Below are 21420 nucleotides of genomic sequence, written 5' to 3' on the forward strand. Positions count from 1 at the left end.
CCCAGACCTGCGCACATGGAGGTCTCACTTTCTGCAATATGGGACCTTTAACACACAGCCACGAGACTGGTGTCCATCTGAAAACCTCACTCTTGGAAACAGGGCCTCACTTTCCACTCTTACAATTTGAAGCCCTTTTTGTTTCACAGAGTTTCACAGAAAATGTCCCCCCCCCCCCACCCCCACCCCCCAAAAAAAAAAATCCAGCTCGTGTTATGCCTTTATTCCCCTCCGCTGCTCATTTCCCGCCCGTCTTCACGAAGGCCCCGAGCAGCCCCATGACAGAACAGCACTTAGTTGCCAGGCAGTTCTCAGGGAAACATTTACTGTAACCCAACGCAACGTCTTCTATTAAATCATATTTGTGGGAAGAACTCAGCGGTTCCCCCTCTTTTTTTTTTGTTTTTTTTTCTTCTTCTTCCCGGCACTGTATAATAGAACACCCTCCTTATTTCACAGGGAATGTATCACGTGCAGCATTGCCAGAAGTTAATTTACCGTGGCGCAGATATCCCGCCGCTCTACCTGTTTTGATGTCGATGTAAATGGCTGCGTTTGAGGGCGTGAGGAAACATGATTTCTCCGCACAATCTCTGGGCGCAACAGATGGATTTTCCCCCCTCCAGGAGCCCGCGTGGTGAAAAAAAAAAAAAAAGAAAAGAAATAATATTCAATATGTAATTACCTTCCATAGACATCATCGCGGTGTTGTCGGGAATTCAATATGCACCCATGACACTGGCGTGTGTAATGCGAAAGGAAATAAATGTTTTGTTTGGGGCGGAGGAGCGCGCGAGCCACCTCAGCTGTTCATCACGAGCAGGTCGAGCCCCCCCCCCCCTCGTCTGATACCATGAGATGTCTCACCATGCCCACACACACACACACACACACACACACAGACACACACTCCCCCTACCAGCTACGTCTCTATGCGGTATTTGTAATGTCTGTGTGAGTCTCCTTCGCAATATATATATATATATATATAAAAATTTATTCTTATTAACTGCATGGGTGCAATTTATTTTCCTCTCAGGCGATGGAGGTGGACGGAAGTGATGGCAACTCTGGTTGGAGCTGATAAGCTGCTGCTCACACTCAGGCCTGCTGGAGGGACCAGATTTACCAGGAAGACAATGTCCGCGAGGTCAGACGCTCACATGCATAAAAAAAAAAAAACACACACACACACACACACACACAAACACACTCATTTCTATAGCTATTCTTGAGAGGACATTAGCTTCATTTCTACCACAGCCTCTAACCTCTCCGTTAAAGTCCGTTGGGTAAAAAAAAACAAAAATTTTTATTTACGTTTATGTCTGTGTGACTTTGAAACAGCGGATCGGCCGGAAAGAACCACTAGTTGGGACATTTCTAGAAAGTTACGTCCTTCAGTCGAACATGCGTCTGCTGTTGCTGATCAGGGTGGACACTCCGATTAAAAAAGAGCACTGGTTCCTGGTTCACGCCAGCCCTATCTCCAGGTAGGGATTTCCTTCAAGTGACAATTTTTTTTGATGTCTTTTGCCAATGTTTTTTTTCGCGTAGATTGCACTCCCCAAAGTGACTGAATCTGTTTACGATCAAGTGGCAAAGTCGCCCTGTGGCCTTAGTAATTCTAACGAGACCAACGGCGTACGTGGGGCGACGCTAAAGAGTGAGAAACTTTAGTGTTCAAGCGTGGCCGCGTGATCGTTCCCTAACCCGAACCAAGTGCTTATTATTGTAACCATGGTCTGACTCACAGGATGTAGGCTGTAGGGGCTATTTCAATCGGTATTCTCCCCCACTTCAGCTATCGGCGTGTTACCGTTTTCGTTCATTCCTGGGCTTAGCCTGGCCGCCCAAGACGATTGGGATTGGTTTAAAAGAAAGCGCCCCCCCCCCCTATCCCAGAATGATAATGGGTTGAGCCAGATCCTTTCTCCGAAGTGCGGGGACAGGTCTGGCAACGCAAAACTATTGTAACCAATGACGATGAGGGTCTCCCTAGACCCTGACCTAACCAACCGGACTTTTGCGCTTAAATCCAACCAAAGCTTAAACCTTAATATGTGACGTCATGAAACGTTTTTGTGTTTCAACAGTCGTTTGTAACGGCCCTTGCTGATGGAGGTGTCAGATCAGGGAGCGCTTCAAAGTGTCGTTCTAGAGGGCATAGACAAAAACAGGTTTTTTTTTTTCCCACCTGTTCCTTACATCGGCATGGCGCACCGCTTCCTGCGTCTGGCGCCGGATATAAACTGCGAGGTGGAAGTAGTGAAACGGTGGTGACGTTTTGTTGCGTTTGTGATATTTGTGTTCTCCTAGAAGGGCGTGGAACTTGCATTTCGTCATCATCACCTCCTGAGCAGTGGTCAAATTTCGCTCCAGGAACCCCGTGGACGGTGGAGAGCGAAACCCCCCCCCCCGCTGGCTGCTGCTGTTGTGTTTTTACATCCCTGCAGTGGAAGAGTTCCACATGTCGGGGCATTAATGGGTGTGACACTGACAAATACCTCCTGATAGGACAGCTGAAGCTTTCGACAATGAGATGCAAGGTGCTGTATTTGTTTTTCTTTATAGTATTGGAACAGCTGTCAAGATGGAAGCACTTAAATAATTTCACCCCTGTCCCTGATTCAATCCTAAACTCATCCTAATCTTAACCCTAAACCGAGATCCCCGTCCCGCAAACTGACCCTTTAAAGACGCCTAGACCCGGTCCTTTCCCTCTCTCGCTGTTGTTGTGAACTCGTCGGCCGCACAGAGGTGTGCAGTGGCTCATACAGGAGGTCGCGCTAAATCGGCAAAAAGTTGCATTTTCTAACCTTGATGATCACTGGCAATGCAATTGTTGCGCATCATTAACATTGCCTCACACGAGCTTACGTGAGCTCCGCCCGCCCCGAGCGAAACCCTCGCAAAACGTCGCGATTCTTCGGTCGTGCCACTCTGCTGTGTTCACACGAGGAGGCCCGGAAGCGGCGGTAGAAGCGATAAGGGCGAAGAAGAAAAAAACAACTCCAGCTCGCAGGAGCACAGTCGGGAGCACGGGGACGTCTATAAAGTGAAAGAAGCGCCGCTCTGTCGGAATGTGACAGCCGATCCATCAGAGAAATGGAGGCTGTGTCTAAAGCGCCGAGGAGAGCGCGCCTGGAAGTTTTATAAATAGTGCACCTTTTAAAGGAAATTGGAAGTTGTCAGACACATGCCATCTGCATTTTTTTTATTTTATTTTTTTTTTTGGGGGGGGGTGGTGTGGTATCTTTAATAGAGGCAGCCTTTGAACATGACTGAAACATCATAACATACAAAGTGGCAGAGCTGAAAGCCTATCTGGAAACGATTGGATCTCCTGCTGCACTGAGACGAGTCTATTCACGGCCGAGTAGCGCGGTGTCGAGGTGCCACGGCTAATGCATTGAGTTTCCATGACACCTATTAACCTTGCTTACGCTCATGCTGGTTATGTGTTTGTGTGTGTGTGTGTGTGTGTGTTGCTGTGTTTTGTGAACATCTATCTTAATGGGGACAGCTGACGCAAAAAGGCTCTGCTTCCTGTTCTGCAACGGGTGCCAGTTTAAAGTCCCCCATGTTATGCTCATTTCCAGCTCTATATTTTTATTCTGGGACTCCACTAGAGCAGCTTTGCGTGATTCACAGTTCACAAAAAGTCCTTATGTATCTTCTCCTGGCCCTTTCTGCAGGAAAAGGGCCAGGAAAAGCCCACCCCCCCTGTCTGAAACAAGCTGTTTTAGACAAACTGAACAACCTCCAATAACTCAGACGGACTGAGCGGGTGTATGAGGGTCCCTGTACTTGGTGGGTGGTGCTGTCCCCGGACTACATGACCTGCTGCGGGAGGGGGGGGGGGCGTGGCTGAGTGGGGCGACTGTATAGTTGTGACATCACAACCTTACGGAAGTCCTGACAGCTCGTTTAAAAGTTTCTGAATACGGGGCTGTGTTTCATTTCTCTGTGGACTGAGCCTTTTGATCCTTTCACAGTATTTATACAGCACCCAGAGCTGCTTTATAATCAAACAAGACATGGACGTCTCACTCTCTACAATATGGGACCTTTAAGACTGGGACCTTAGGGTTTAAGGTCAAAGGACTGCGAGCTTTCAGTGAACTGGCCAGTTGGTAAATGAACCTTAGAATCACTTAGAAGTTATGACAGCGTAAACTCTCAAAAAAATGAGAGCTGGGGCATTTCTGTTACTCCCGCACGTTGTGTTGACTCACATGACATGTTTGAATGAGTTTAAAGCTGTCCCCTCACTTTTATTGTTTCAGGTTTTCTTACTAAAGTCTCTAGTGTCCTCTGAGAGGCATACTGTGAAACGTCGTCCAGCGACGGGAAAGTATATCGATGTTGACAGAAAGTCCTAGTCCTGTGCAGAAACCAACTCAAGAGTCCTCTGGAAACCCCCGAACTATTGTTTTATTCTATTACATACACGTGTCAGCCTTGAAATTGTTGTCTTTACGCAAAAATAGTTGTGATTCAGTACGTTCTAGACCTGCTTGGTGTCCACGTAGAACCACCTGGACGACCTGGACCCATCCTCTCTCAAAGGTTTATTCATCTTGGAATATACGACTGCGAGATTAAATGAGACATTTTTTCCGTGCCTCATTTAATCTGGGCTCATTTATTTGAGGCAATGTTGGTCACAAACAATTATACACAAGATGCAAACGGTGTGACTACCTGGCACGTAATGAAGCCCCCTCGGTTGCAACACTGCTCCGCCGCTGCCACCAAACCTCAGATATCAATCGCAATCGCTGTGAAATTAAAAGAGCACGGGGTTGTTATTAAAGATGCCACGCGCCACGCCCGCAGTCTTCTCCTGTCGCTGTAGTCTTGAAAGTCGACACCCTCTTAAAAGAATCATTTTTTCAGGTTTTTCAGAAAACACAAAAAACTGAGCCAAATATTGAATATATGATGTTTATTAATAATTTCACTCAAAAAGGTTATGACAATAGATGACTATTGACACACTAATAACAATGTCAACAGTGTCAATATGTAACATAAGAGGAACAAATGACATTTTTGAACATTTTTGAACATGCCTTTTGTGACTTAAGCAATTTTAATCCTTCAACTGATTACTGATATTGTGTTCAAGTGAGATTTTCATTCAATAAAAACACAAAAGTAAAGAGGATCCTTTGTAATTTTTTAGTCATACACATCATTTCTAGCTGTTAGATTATAAAATACGGTATTCAAATCTTTCTTAATTAGATCACGTAATGTGGAAAAAATGAGGCGAAAACTGTAGATGGAAAGAGTTGACAGAAAGCCGATCACTTGTAACAGCCACAGATTCTGGAGCCTAAAAAGACTAAATAACTATGCAGTATTTACAGCCTAGCCTATATTACAGTATCATGGAAATCACTTCGGTGGCTGGGTAGATTTTCGTTCTTCTTGAAGCAGCCGCCGTCTTGAAAAGCTTGTAAAATGGCCTAAGTCACACCGTCTTCTGACTTAGGCAAAATAAAACGGCCTAAGTCACACTCTTGACACTCAGGCTCATTATCACCAGCATCACGAGGAGATGATTTAGGCAAAAAAAAAAAAAAAAGACTTCTGCCATTATTTTAGGAAGGTGACGAAAAAGTGCGACTGTCAAACTGCATCATCACATTCCCCTGTCATTCCGCTGTTGCCACTTGTAGCTACATTAGCCACTTTGATACCTTTTATATGTTTGCAACAGTAGCCTAATGTCCGTTTTTAGAGATTTCGATTCATTATTCGATTGTTTTTGGTCTGTTTCAGTCGCTATAGCCATAATGTATTATATATGCGTATATATTTATTTAGCAGGGACAATGGCCATTGATCACCCGAGAGCAAAAACGGTCATCTGTTGTCACTTGCCAGATGTTCAAGAGAAGAATACGGAAGAAAAAGAGAGACAATGTAGTCTTAAACCGTGAATCTTAAAATTGTGGCCACTATTCAGTAAAAATGACGTAGTCTCGTTTTAATTCCTGGATCATCCGAGTCTGGACTAACTTCAAAGTTGAGATGAAATGAAAAATATATATTTTTTTAACCCTTTTCCGTCACATCCCCAGTCATATTGTGCACCTATTTTAACAATACATGCCCCCCCCCCCAAAAAAAAAGAAAATCAATATCAAAATCCAATCACGTTTTCTTACATAAGCTTGAACCGACCAATTTCAACCAATAATATCGTGTCATCCACCCATCAATCAATCAATCTTCGACTTTTAGCGGCACAGAGCTAAACATTAGTTAGCTAGCCCAGCTAGCAACAGTGTGGTACGTTGGTTATGACACGCCCACTTTTCAACGCTCAAATCAAATTCATATAAAATTCCAAATGCCGTCTCATCTCGACTTGAAGTACATTTTAGGGTCAATGAAGCTGCAATCTAGTTGTTCTATCCCTTAGAACCCGCTTCCACAAGGGTTGGTGGAACCCCTGACTGACCCATAAGCCCCTGGGCCCCCCCCCCCCGCTTGACAGCCACCGCATTAAACAGTAAAACATTCTGTTCTATGCTCATCAAATTGCATCATCAGATTGACTTCAGTCGGAGGCGGGAAATTAAACGTTTGTCCCGCGTGCCTCAGAAAGTAATTGGTTACCGGTGAACGTCATCAGGCACCGCCGGTGGGGGTGGCAATACAATTCACTTTCTCCAGATGTAGAAAGAAATGTAAAGGCGGTCTCGTAAAAAGATAAATGCCGAACGCGGTGTCATATGATTTACGCCATGTGAACGGACAAATATTCCAATTTAAATGCAAAATCTTGAGGTGGAGCGGCGAGGCTGTAGATCAACACGGACAGTTGTGGTACATTTTACCTCGGGAAATTATAAATAACGCCCGACGCAATTACTCCTGCTCAAATGAGGTTTTAAACCGTCCTTGTCATGGTTGCGCCCCTTATAGTAATGTTTTTATTTCCTAAACCTTGTGTTATTCTTGCTATCGATGTAATTGCTTCTGTCCTCCGGCTCATCGAGCTGACTGATATCTGCGGTGGGACACTCTCTCAAGATCTGAGCTCTCCCGGCGCCGAGGCCCGCGCTTGCCTATCCCTGCCGCTCCTCTTAAATCAGACTTCACTCGAGTCGCCGCCGTCGCATCCCAGTGGCAGGGGTCATTTTCAACGTGTACAGTACTGTTTGTGCACCTCGTTTGTCCCCTTTTAAACGACTCGGGGCCCTTTTTCTGGGCTTTTGAATCGCAATATACTAAATAAACAGTTGAGTCCGCGCGCGGTCGTTCAGGATAGGGTTTTTTCAAATTGAACATATTTGTAATTCACCCCCCCGAAGGCGCGTTTTCAACTACTCCATTATCTCCATTCTGGCGAGGCCTGTTTCATTTGAACCTTTTTATTTGGTTTTGATACTTTATCGCCACGAACTCTCCTCCACTGGACAGGATCGTCGTTTGTACGCCACTAAATTGCTTTGTCAAATACATTTTGAAGGAAGCATAATTGCCGTCTGGATCATGTTCACTGGCAAAAGTCCAGTTAAGGCTTATGGAGACATCGGAGACTGGGGTTCACATCCTGGTTGGGTAAAGGCTACTGAACCTGGTTAGGTTTGGGCAACAGTTTGCTTGAGGTCAGGAAAAAGATTGAACATTAATGATCAAAATCATGATGTGGGCTTATGTTGTCGCAGTTGTTTATTGTGTTGTGCCCGTTCGAGTGCCCAGCCCACATGGACTCTTGTGTCACAGGCTGTGTAAGCGGCAGCAGCTTCAGTCCTCCCTCAGTGTCTACACAGATGCGTTCAGGCACAGTATTTACAGGCACAGTATTTACATATATTACAGTGCTTAACAAATGTATTGGACCACCACCCAGTGTCAGGTGTTTGCCCCCGCTGCCCTAAATGAACAGTATTGCTGATGTCTCTGTAATGGTTAATCCACCAGTATGTGCAAGCCGAGCTCTTTAATCCAAATGATCTCTTTAATGCTGAAATATAATTATTGTTGTTATCCATGAATTCTCAAATTTACTGTTTCATAAAAAAAGCAGAAAAAAATTGCAAAGCACATTATTATTTTTTGATTGAGATGCCAAATTACAGTTATTTACTTTCCTGAACAGAAACATTTGTTTTGTGGTTGCAAAGAATGCAAGCTGTCATCAGGGCCAAAGGAGGTCGTACAGAATATTAAGATTTCTGGTTAATATATGTGAATAAGGACTATTTAGTTGTTCCAGTTTGTTATTTGCCTAATAAATAACAACACAATTTTTAGTTTGAAACAAGTTTTTGACAGATTTCTAAAATATTTGTGTTTGCTCATTTTTATGACAGGTGGTCTAATACATTTGTTAAGCACTGTGTATATATGTAAATAAAAAGTTGTATATATGTGTTTTGTTTTGTACCAAAAATGATACAAAAGAAGAGAACAGACCAGTGAAAGTGCTCTCTTTCTGTTGTTAAGGAGCCTGCTTCATTCTTTTGTTTAGCCGTATTTATTTCTTCGGGAGGGGAAAAACAAAGAAGAAGAAGAAGAAGAAGAAAAACAACCTCAGCTCAGCATGACGCTTGTTCACAAATGTTATCCTCGGGAGGCCCCCGTGGAGGTCAAAAACACACTGTGCGGAATTAAATGTCTCAATGTTGCGAGAGCGCAGCCTCTACTTGACTGCTCCGTAGCCGTTTGTACCGCTCAGGAATTGCATAAACTGGGATCTGCTCGGAGAGACGCTGCAAGTCAGTGAGTGTAACTCTCCTACACTCGGCCACGTTATGACGTTGACCGATGCAATTTCAGACCCACCACTTGTCACATTACCCCCAACGCTACCTGGCTGCTCACAGGCTCCGCGTTGACCAAAGGAGGGGCAGGAGAGGAAGCGATGAAAATGCTGATAGTGATGATGACAACGATGGCTACTGTGATATCCCTGAAGTGTTTTGATACAAGCAGATATATATATATATATATATATATACAAATAAAAAAACGACCTCTTTCCAGCACAATACAGGGCCATTTTTCATCAAGCAAGGACGGTTGTAATCATCCCTTTCGCTTGCCTGCCCCATCAGTCACCCCCCCCCCCCCCCCCAACACACACACACACACACACCCACCCACCCCCACTCCCCCATCAGGATCAATCTAGGCTCATTTATTTTAATCATCTCTTATTTGCTAAACTGGACAAAGTCAAAGGAGGACAATAGAAACAAGGCTCATTTCGGGAAAAAAACTGCCAAAGTGCGTTTTCACTTGCAACTGCACCCTTGTAAAAAAACAGATCTTCCTGCCATTTCTTCATAAATCCAAAAGAAATCCTGAATACAGTAATTGCAAAAAAAAAAAAAAAAAAAAAAAAAAAGGGGGAGAATATATGTAGAAATTTCAGTGGTTTTTCTTTTGCATGCACATATCTGAATGTGTGAATTTGCAAGAATAATAATGATATGGGTTTGATGAAACATGACCATGGCTATAACCATGTACAAACCTCTAATGACACCTCGAATATAAGGAAAATATGAACGTGTTGATTGTAATTTGAGCTTGACTTTCCCCCTTTTCATTTTCTCATAAACTGCACTGTAAAAATAACTTTGTATTGTACATGGTTATAGCCAGGGTTATGCTGCACAGGAGTCCACTGAAGGCTTCAGCAACTGCACTGTGAGCATCATTCAAGCTCAAAACAATAATGACCCTTACTTGCTTCTATACAGGGTGGAGTAACGCCTTACAGAGACACTTAATGTTGCCCCCCCCCCCACTTTAGTTTGTCAATGTCAAGTACATGTGAGATGTTCTTACAATGTATAAGCTCTTTAGTGACCCCTTTTACATTGTTTGTGATAGGGAGCAGCAGCGATACGAGGTGCAACTGGTCCCAGGAGGAGCTGGTGACACTGTTCTGGGTTCAGTTGTTCCTAAAAAAAAAAAAAAATGAATAAAAGTGTATGCAGTATTTAAAGTATAACACAAAATAAAATGACACACAAAATGAAAATGCATAATTTACCCCTCTTTCGTTTTTTAGTCATTGCTCCCTAACGTGACCATTCTGTATCTTCTTAGCATAGCCTGTCCCCATGGCAACAACATCCAGTCGTCTCTACGTCACTGCTGTGTTTTCCATTGTCCACATAACATGCTGCTAAGGGGAGACCTGCCTTGTTCCTTGTAGTAAACGCGAACTACAGAGTGAGTGCCGCTTTCCGCGTTGTCCTTTTCCTCCGTGACTCGGCGCGACTGTGTAAAGTTGGATTTGCGCCGATTCGACGGCATTATTTGCCGGCTCGGGCTGCTAAATTAGCAGCTAGGCTGCGCTAAGCTAGCCCGGCTATGCTTTGTGACTAGCGCCAGGTGTTGCTAAACAATGCTAATGCTAATTTGTGCACTTCGACACTTTGCTTTGTCTGTTGCCGTCGGTCTAAGCGGATTCTCGCCCTGTAATTGTATCCTCATACCCGTGTCTGTGTGAAGCGGGTTTAATTATTTGCGCGACAACGCCGTAATTTGGCGTAGAAGACCACAGCTAGCGTTAACGCTAGCCACAATTAGCTAGCTACCTTGCTGGGCAGACGGGGACGTGAGGTGGCGACACAACTGCAGTAAATATGAGTGTGTTTGGCGGAATTACTACGTAGTTACACCGAAACCTGTTAGGTCCCAGTAAAAGAGTCTGTGTGGTTAGCTGTTGGCCGAAAGAGCCAAGACTTTGCTACAGCATCGCGCAGCCTTTTGGCAGCCGCGGTTGCTCTTTGTTTGCTAACACTTTGCTAATAGCTAACGCAGTGTGCACGCGAGGGGCGTTCATCATTCCCACATTTGTCCCGATTTCAGCATCCGAAAGAATTGCTACCGCTGTGAATGGACACATGTAAACACAGCGATCGCATGGCAGCACCCCCCCCCCTTGTTCAGTCTTGAGACGAGGCAAAATGGAAGTTACCTGGCTGTAACCCTAGTCATTAAAGTTCGCGCATATCCCCCAGTCGCTCCGCGTCACAACGTAAAGTGAAACGGTGACTGCGGGGGACATGAGTCAAGCAGGATACAACCTGATCACTGTATGATGCACATTTCTAGTGTTTCAGGGGGGGTGCCATCATTGGCATCTGGTGCTGAACTATACATCCAAACATGACGAGTCTCTTTAGCCCCCTTTGCATCAGGTCCACAGATCCAGAGTCGGTTATATGCCACTTGATCAAGAGTAGCACTGTCCACTTTTTCGAGCTTTGCTGCTTGAAAATTGCAAAACACATGGGACACTGAGCTGACACTCCACAATAATCCTGGGCTAGCAGTGTCGGCTAAGAGAGAACATTTCTTCCATGATAAATGTATCTGTGTGCTGTGTCACAAAGCCATCGACTCTCATAATCCTGCTTAAAGTTCCCAAAAAAACTTATCCAAGAAAAGTTGGCTCATACTTTGGAAATGATTCATATCGAACGAATACTTTTAGTCTAAATTTGGACATTGCTTGAGTATTTGATAAGGCACTATGTTTATTTATAGATGATGTGTTCTGTGTTTTATATTACCATCAATCCGAAGCGTTCAGGCTAGATCTCCTGATAATGTCAGTGAGTGGGAGTAATCATCTTCGGGCAACACTTTAATTACAGGTTTTGCATGGCACAGAGTAACGCAGTTTCTCTGATTGCTGGTTTTGCATGGGTGGTTGTTTTACTGCTTGTCACTGCACTCCTCAAATCCAAATTTGTTATCCTGCTGCATGGACATCATCAGCGTCCTCTTACTTTCTCGTGTTCTCCTTTTGTTTTGTTTTTAGTGGACCGCAGTTTGAAGCGCCGGCAGGTGAAGCCACTCGCTGCCTCTCTCTTAGATGCCTTGGATTATGACAGCTCAGACGACAGCGACTTTGAAGTGGGAGATGCCTCTGGTAAGCGCAGCATTCAGAAGTCGAGTCCAGCCTTAAACCTGTATTAGTTTTGCATCCCTGATTAAACAGTAAAAAGAAAACTTTCGCAAAGGTAGGATTTGTTGCAGGCCTACTGAAGCTTCCGTTATTGTGTAAGGACCCCTCCTGGTATTGAGACAAAAAAAAGCAAAATTCTAAGAAATTAAAAGAATTAATAAATTTCATGGCCTCCAAAATGTCTGGGAAGTAGGGATGGTCATTTTTTCACTATTTTCAAAGCCCAAAGTGGTATCCTCAAATGACTTGCTTTGTCCAGCAATTCTAAAGATATCCAATTAACTATGTCATGAGAGAAACAGTAGCAGCTCTCGCAAATGAGGAGCTGGAACTCGAGAACCTTTCCAATTTTTAAATTTTTGCTCGGAAAAAATGGCTAAAATCATCAAAATTGTTTTACATCATTTTGCTGTTGATCGACGAATTCAGTTCTACATTACTGTGGAGTAACGTCAATTGTGACACCTTGCTACAATTGTGTCAAACCCACCAGTCAAAGCTGTAAATGATTAGCATTCTCGACCTCTTCCGGCTGGCACCATTTATTGTAGTGTTTCTCACAATTAAGACTACATTTCCCACAAACCCCACTGTCCTCCAGGGACGTCACGAGCTGATTATAAGCATCAGTATCAAGGCCTATCCGGGCATATGTTAATGGATTGATCTCCATTTGGCCGCCCATACAGATATTACACCAACCAGATTATGGTACAGACATCAGTCTTTACCGGTACCAATATAGGGGGGCCCCTTCATTGTTCATTCTTTTATGTTCTGATAGGATCAGACGGCACTGGCAACGGCAGCGATGAGGAAGGGTCTAAAGCGAGCGCTGCAGGCTCCGAAAGTGACTCGGAGAACGCCGGTTCTGCAGACGACGGCGTAGACGAAGAGGAGGCGAAAGACCTGGCCGCCGAGGACAACTTAACGGAAGACGAAGAGAAGACCAAACAGCAGCCTTCATCGGACAGCTCCACCAAAGACGCCCCCGCCGTCGCCCAGCCCAAGAGCCGACGCAAGAGCAAGAAGACTTCAGAGGCGGAGCCTGCCGCAGCCGCCGGCGCTGAATCTACCTCAACGTCAGGGTCTGGCAGCGTGAACACAGAAGAGTCTCAGGCCGAGCCCAAGAAATGGAATTTCCGCAGGAACCGGCCCCTGCTGGACTTCACCACTATGGAGGAACTGAACGAGATGGACGACTACGACAGCGAGGACGATAACGACTGGAGGCCCACAGCAGGGAAGAAGAAGAGCAAAGCAGCTGCCCAGAAAGGAGGGACTGAGGAAGAGGGCGGTGGCAGTGCCAGTGACGACGATAACGATGACGAGGACGACGACGATGATGACGAGGACGACGATGACGACGAGGACGATGACGACGACGATGACAAGGAAGGTGGCGATGACAACAACAGCAGCAGTGATAGCGACAAAGAGGTGAAGAAGCCCAAGAAGAAGACTAAGAGCGCCAGTGCTTTCGATGAAGAGCTGACTAATGACAGCATGTCCCAGGGAAAGGGCAATGAGGTGAGTGCCACTCTAGTCTCAAGTCTCAGACCTCAAGTAACTGAGAACCAGAACCCAATAGAGAGAAATTAGCATTTTCAATATTTTGGTTTGCAATAACCAGTAAGAATGCCTCTCTCTCTCTCTCCGTCTATGCAAACACATTTGTTGCATATAGTAATTAAATCATTTTCAACCATTTTCAAGTAACTCACTTGAGGCGTTTTTTTGCCTTCGCCGTTAAAGGGTTGATGCTCCAGATGGGATATGGAAACAACTTTGCCGAATAAGTTCTGATGTAGCGAACCTTTAACTCACACGACTGACCAGCTGCTTCCGCCGAACCAAATCTGCACTAGCATGAAACATGGCCAATACTAGCGATTCAAACCTGCCAAATAGAAACACATTCCTGAGAACCTCTCTCCATTTTTCTCCCGATCATAGTTAGATGGCCAAGGCGACTTGTGTTGTTTCCGGTCCCCAACCTCGACTTCTTCTCCTCTTTTTACCGGTGGATTTACAGTCCTGCGTAAAGTATAGCATGTACCTCCGACTTCTGACGAAACTACGCTTTGCGACGAGCCCGTTGTGTTCGTTTCCAAACCAGTTGATGGAAACGTGGCTAATTCGCATCTCTTTTTTTTGCAACATTCCTAAAGTTATTAAAATTAGCTTGACAATTCAATGGAAACACGGCTATGGGCTGCGTTTGGGTTCATGATATCAACCTGAAAGGAGACTCAAGACATGACACAAAAAGAGTGGAGGCACCCTGAATGACTAAAACCGCATTAATTCTACAGTGGAGTGTGAGATTAGGCTACGTGGGTTGCGTTCAAATTCAGTTGAAGAAATGAAGTGTTCATACTAAACGGTATGGTCCTTATTCAACACCACAGCATAATAAGACATTGTCTGTCCTTGTTTGTAAGCCACAGCTACCGAGTTAGCATGCATTGTGTCTCGGTGCCCCTGTCGGCTCAGCCGTCAATCAAACGTACTCGGGCCACGCCCACTCAGAGGTTTCAAAGCTAAAGGAGAATTTCACATGTAGTTCCAAAGGAATTTTTGAACTTTTCAAGCATAGAGAGCTCACATTTCAAAATAGAAGTGTCTAGGAGTCAGAATAAAAACACTTTATTTCTTTCAATAATATTGATCAACAGTCACCGTGCCTGTTTTGCTTTTCACCAAGAAATAGCATTTAGCTTGTAACTCCCCGGTAAAAAAAACACAAACAGTTAGTGTCCGGATTAAACAAACAAGATATAATGTGTTAATAAGTGAGCTTTAGAGATGTTAGGTGTGGCTATTTGTGAACTTTGGACTGAGCCAGGCTAGCTGTTTCCTCCTGCCTTCGGGTCTTTATGCTAAGCTAATCACCTCCCGGCTCCAGCTACATACATAATGCACGGACAGGAGATCGCCATCTGTGTTCTCATCGAACACTTGGTCGTTCAGAGCCTGGAAAACAAAACCAGAGCAGAAAATTATAGTTGTCAGGTACCAAAAAGTTGGCACAGAAAGCACGGTGGGATTCGTAGTCTTGTTGACTTATTCTCCGATGACAGCGCCTGATTTAAGCCAGTCTTATTTGGACAAACTTGTACTTTGTGCATATAGTCAAAAGGCTCAGTGAGAGAACTGTTACCGAGCATTGAAGCAAAGGCGGTCTTCTGCCTCTGTCCTAGTTATGTAAACCACTGCAGATGAATTAGGTATTTGGCCTGCACACTGGCTACTTTGTATGGCACTCCATAATACCAAACAACAATATGAGTCACAAAGTCACCATATAATCCAATGAGAGGTTTAGATGGTATCTGAGTGATTCCAGGAGAATTTCTGCCTTTGTTGTAATCTACTTAGCACAGTGTCCATGCGCATTGTATGTGGGATTTACAAACTGCCAGTTACCGGATCTGTGGGCAGATCAAAGGGAGGAAGGAGGAGGTGGGGGTGGGGGGGCACTGGGTAAGTGGCTTTATTGTGGCTCTGTTTCCTTGATTCCCCAGGATGCCTTGCTGGACCGGTCCCAGACCTGGAGCACTCAGCACATCCTCATCTGCTGCGTCTGTCTGGGAGACAACAGCGAGGACGCAGATGAGATCATCCAGTGTGACAACTGCGGGGTGACCGTGCACGAAGGTAAGCTGCAGAGTTTAGTCCGGCAGGTCCGCTGCAGGAATGAGTCCCTAAAACCCGGAAATGAGTCAGCATTTTTACACTTCCGGTTCCCTCGTCTGGAAGTCAGTGGGTTTTTGGTTAGACGCCTGAAATAAGGTCTGTGGTCAACACAAGCTGAAGAGATTTCCACGTTTTGTTCTACGACATAAGATACGTCAGCAGATACCCCCCACTCCTGAATTCTGAAGCTTTTACGTGTCCTAAAAAGGCGGTTGCTAACAAGCGGCTAAATGAGACTACAGAGGTTGTCTGGGACAATAAACGTCTTCATGCCGAAACACGGAAAGCCATCTACTCACTAGTCCGCCTTCACAGCCTCGTTGTGTTTATACTCTATATCTATCTGTCTGTATATCTATATCTATCCATCTGAGTGTGTAGATGTATGCAGAGCCGCAAAAGATTCATTCCTCAAATATCAGCCAGGCCACTTCATAAAATGATGCTCTTCAGAGCAGCTGTCGGGATCCCAAGTCTAAAAAGTGAACTTTGTCCTCAACCAATCAGCTTCTCTTCAAGCACATGCTTCAGGGACTTCCGTACCCCCAAAGTTGGCAGTACGCAGTGCCAGGTTGTGTGTCACTGCCAACACAAACTCTACCAGATAAAAGTAATTTAGTCCTTTATATATTTACTGCGGCTTCATTACCACTGCAAGTTAAAAGGTGATTGCATCGTGGTAACGCTACAGCGATTGTAAATTGAATACTTGAATACATTGCGCATCGATTATGCATCATGTGAATAAAGGTGACGATATATCGCGGTATCGATTATATGTCCTACCCACAGGCTGTATATACAGATGGCTGTACAAAAAATAACCTACACTGCCGACGTTTTGGCTTCACTTTTGGGGGGCTGCCACGTCGTCCGTCTTTACATGCAGTATACGGTCCCCACACCCTAATTGTACATGCACTTGCGTGAGCGCGCAGGTCGCAAGACTCACTTCCTGCGGTTTCCCACAGAAGACTAGACTGCAAACTAGCAAACATGTAAACATACAACAAACAAAACCAGGAAGGTGTTTGAACGTGAGATGCCGCAGCTGCTCGTGCGGTGCATCCTGCGCAGATACAGCGTTATTTGACAGCGGGGAGGACATTTGTAAATGTAAACATCATCTGGTACCATGTAAAGATGAATCGATTTCCTTCTCAGGCCTCCCGGCCCTCGTGTTGTTGTATTATCACATCAGGAGCCGTGTCACGGAGGCTGAGGAGGGAATGCATTTCCCGTTTCGGCTTTTATCAGCCCGAGCGAGGCTGACTGCTCGGAAACAAGATCAATGACTTTTCGTGAGACATCTCTTTCGGATCGGAGCTTCCCCCAGACCGCGCGAGGTGGATCAATGTGACACCACTAACGTTCAGTCGCCCCTTTTATTAATCTCGCCGCGCTAATTTAAAAGGCAGGCCGAGCTGCTTCTTTCAACCTGGGCCGAAAACGTCTAGCACAACAGTTTAGCGAGATGTCAGTGCAGCGCGTGCCGCCGAACAGCAAGCTTTATTGCTTTTTAATTTTTGACAAGCCTGTGAGTTAGTGCTGACACAATCAGTCAGAAAATGATTGTTTGATTCTTTTAGATATTTTTCAAACACAAAATGCCAGACATCCACTGATTTAATGCTTTTTTGTTTTTTTGGGGGGGTTTTTGACTATGGGCCGGAGCAAACGAGCAATGGGAGGACTTCACCTCGCCCTCTGAGAACCCGAGATCATCATTTTATTTGTCACTCATTTCGTTCGAACAAAAACAAACAACACCCGGCCGCACTGCGTCATTTGAGGCCTGCAACAGTGCGGAGAGGTACAACTGTTTGCTTTGGAGCGCTCATACGCCGGGGGAAACTGGACGGTGTATCGCTGAGATGTACAGATCATAAAGCTCTCATATTTGCGGGCTATATAAATAAAATCGGCGTGACAAAAGGCGACAGGAGGGCTGTACCCAAATCAGATCGCACCTAGAAATATGAGAAAAAAACAATACTGTATACTGTAGTCTTTCTTGTAGTTACACTACAGACTCAATAACTCACGTAACAGTTTACTGCACTTCTCCTGCTTTTCCCTCCTTTCCCGTAGTGTTTTCCAATAGAGTTCATCTTGACGGTCTGTAAAACATTTGAAGTGTTAAGTGATGAACCCTTTAAGACCACTTTGTCTAAACCAAAAACAACATGGTTGCAAACCTCAAGACAAGACTGCTCTTCTTAGCTTCTGAGAAGCTAACATTTCAGAGGCAAACAAAATGGGAGAGGCCAGTTAACTCGTCTACTGTTACTCAAAAGAACAACCGCCAGCTGGTTTACTGTAGCTCTCTGAATCTTGTTGGGTAGGGGGCTTAACAATGAAGTACAATACTTTGTGAAAATAACACATGGAGAGTACGAATGCGATTAGATTTATTTAAGAAGGAATGAACAGATAAATCACATCAACCCAAGACATTGCTTATTTAAAGAGCTGTGCTCCCCGCAGGGTTACCTGGGCTGTTAAAATGCATGCAGATGTTGAAAGGATTGACGGTGACACCTCAAAAAGACTCTCTTTTGAGACGTTAAACAGGCGGCCAAACGGCAAAGTGGAATACCGTCAGGCAGAAGAAACAGTTTATAAAATCTGTAAAGTCTTACAGGAAGTCGAAGTTGTGAGGCCTCAATATGCAGATTTCTGCTGCAGTGACACATGCCAGACGCTTGTCAACTGGGAGGCAGTGAAATCCAGAGACGTTTACCACACAGAAAGAACTCTCTTCTGATTTGCACTCGTATGAAATCAGAATGAATTTCCCTGTTTTATTGTCACTGGGTGACAATAGTGATGAGCCAGTCCCATGCAGCTTGGCTGAGTTACAGCTAGCTGACTTAACTTTTGAAAATAAAAATAAAAAGTGACCATTCCCACCAAAACCGTGACTCGGATCATAATATGATTTTTGTTTTTGCATAATGCTCAGTCCTAATGGTCAGGTAATTTATTTATGTAGCACGTTAGTAGCACAGTGGCAGTTCAGAGCACTGAAACAGACATTCATTGGGTGACATAATCGGCTAGCTACCATGTTCACACATACGCCCGAACACACGCACCATAACATCACGCAAACTCACAAACTTTCACTGCGCTGACATGGCCTGACGCCGCCGCGATTGGCCCAACTGGTATCAGGGTTTTAGCCTGGAAGCAGCGAACACCTTTTGAGGTGCAGGCAAGGACTTAGATAGATTATCTCAGACAGTCTGACTCACACACTCTCTTTATGGCACACACACACACACACACACACACACACACACCGCAGTGAACGGTGGGAACCGTCCTAATCACCAAATTCTCCATAGGCAGACACGAGATATTAGGAGCAGGTCTTAAATTTATCTTGTTCGTTCGGTCGGGTTGATATTTTCTTCCTCTGAGACATGTTTAATCTCCCCGCAAAGACACAGAAGGGAGACTAAGTGGTTTGCAGCGGAGGCTTGAGAGAGAGAGAGAGTGAGAGAGAGAGAGAGAGAGGGGGGAGGCAGTGGCAGCACTTGCGGCCAGTCCCTATCTTCCCCTCTCCAAGGACATGAACGCTGCTCCCTTTTTTTTTTTTCTGGGACAGTGAAATACGGAACTTAATTCTAGCATTAAGTTTGGAGTTCCTGTGTACTTGTGCTCAAAGTGGATAGAGCTATTACGCTATTGGAGGGTTAATTCAACAGCTCAGCTATTTTTTTTTTGTTTGTTGTCACGATAGATGATCTTATCCCCGAGATTTACGGCGCAGCACCTCATCTACCCGGATGCTAGTGGTCAATGGTTAGATTTCGGACAGAATGTATTCCATTTTCCGATAGTCCTGCGAATTAACATGCAGGAAGAGGTCCTTCATTCGGTGGAGGGGTTTGTGCACCCGCATGAACCCGGGAGCCGCGTTGTCTGGGGCAATAGCTCCGGGTAAAGTCACCCAAGAAAAAGTTAAAGAGATTTATTCACTATCCGGTTGATTCCTTATCGTCGGGGGCTGAGCTGCCTGCCGGAGCTCAGGTTCGTCTCCTCTATCGCGTCCAGGGTTTGCCCGGCCCTCACACCTTTTGGCGTTAGTGGCCCTCTTTCAGGCTCTGTCTCAAATGTCAAACGCCGCTTTGGTGCGAAAACAATTTGCGTGCACATTAACGTTTCCAATATGTGCTCCTTCTAGCCAGCCTCCTCCTCCGTGTTCTATTTTACTGAAGTTATAGTTATAGATATTATCTATGTAGATAGTTCAGATTCTGTTAATCCAGGTTAAGAGATAAGAGAGCCTTTATACCTGTCCTGAATGGCCACGCTCAAAGGTGGGGGGGTGAAATGCCTGCTCACATTGCCCTCCCCCCCCCGGCTGCATCCTTGTGCAGCGCTAATCCAGTCATTTTTAAGCACTGCACTGTGATCTATGGTGTTGCAAGCATTAATGAATTCAGGCCCTTTTGCGAGGAGAGCTGAGCTGGAGTCTTGCTACCTTGGGATCTAGCTATTTGATTATGACGAACTGCTCTGCTGAGGCAGGCTAGTTTGGACCTGGCACTGAAAGTATGTCCTTTGCCTCCCGTAAGCACAATTGTTGATAAGGCCATGTTTTATCAGAAATTAATTTTATTTTAGAAGTATAGGAGCACGCATCGCAGTCCGTGGAATGATAGGAAAACGCGTGGGTAGGCAGTAACAAAACAGTGTGTCGACATATTGGGAGACTATAGCTTCTCCAAGTCACTTCTCTATGTGAACAAATGTTGCACAATTTTTTAAAAAACTACTAATGTCTAATCTCCATTTATTGGACAGATAACAGTTCAACAAATACCAGAAGTAGTCCTTAGAGGTAGGACTGGTTGCAGCCAGCTGAATGCGGGTTTGGGTGTATAGTCATCAAAAACTGCTATGGCGTAACAGTCGGACCAACTAAACTTAGAGTGCAACCTAACTTAAGTCGACTGTAAACAAAAACATTGTCGTAGAGAGTGAGGTTTCATGATGTGCAGTAATCAGGTGATACGGGAGACAAAGCACCTACTAACTAGTCACTGAAAGTAAGAGTCCTGCAACAGACTGTATTATTAAAAAGAAAGAAATACGTATCAACTAGCTGACATATGCCACATGTATGATACAACATCAGGCCATTTAGTAATACAACGCTCATTTATCAATCATTTCAGTAGTGCTTTACTGTGTTTTATTTGTCACACAAATATGGTCATTAAATAATAACGGTCACAACAAAAGTCTCTGGAGAACGTGTTAGCATGTTAGCACAAAAGCACTTACAAGTTACAGGCAACCAAGTGATGCCAGCGGTAATAGAGTGCTGCGGGAATGAGCCCTAAAACCCGGAAATGAGTTAGCATTTTTCGGGTTCCCGCGTCTCGAGGTCGATGTTTTTTTTTTTGAATGGTTAACACAATAAGAGATTTTCACATTTCACGACAGACTGAGACACTGGGTTGGAATCCCTGATATCCTACCTGGAAAATAGATAAGTCTGTGTTTTCATGGAAAAATCATCTCCCTTTGTTCACAGTTAGGTGTCGAGTGCCTCAGGGATCAACTCTGGGCCCCTTTTATTTTTTCTGCCACTGGACGATATTACTGCATTTACTGCAATGGCTCCTCATTTGTATTTTTACGCTGGATTGGACAAAACAAGAAATTTGGAGGCATCACCTGTGAGAAATTGTAAAATAATCTTGTCCTATACTAAAGAATCAGTATGTTGACTGCGACGATTAGTC

General features: G+C 44.7%; 1 protein-coding gene across 1 annotated transcript in view; it reads left to right on the plus strand.

The window, feature by feature from the left end:
* Positions 1-10158: 10158 nt before the first annotated feature.
* phf14 (PHD finger protein 14) overlaps positions 10159-21420 on the plus strand; it is a 75058-nt gene continuing 63796 nt past the window's right edge. Inside the window, exons 1-4 of the mRNA XM_070921979.1 lie at positions 10159-10212; positions 11813-11923; positions 12744-13489; positions 15487-15619. Of these exons, the coding sequence (XP_070778080.1) occupies position 10212; positions 11813-11923; positions 12744-13489; positions 15487-15619 (991 nt within the window). The 5' untranslated portion in view covers positions 10159-10211. The remainder of the gene's footprint in view (positions 10213-11812; positions 11924-12743; positions 13490-15486; positions 15620-21420) is intronic.

The sequence above is a fragment of the Enoplosus armatus genome, chromosome 16 (assembly GCF_043641665.1).
Source record: "Enoplosus armatus isolate fEnoArm2 chromosome 16, fEnoArm2.hap1, whole genome shotgun sequence".
Lineage (NCBI taxonomy): Eukaryota > Metazoa > Chordata > Actinopteri > Centrarchiformes > Enoplosidae > Enoplosus > Enoplosus armatus.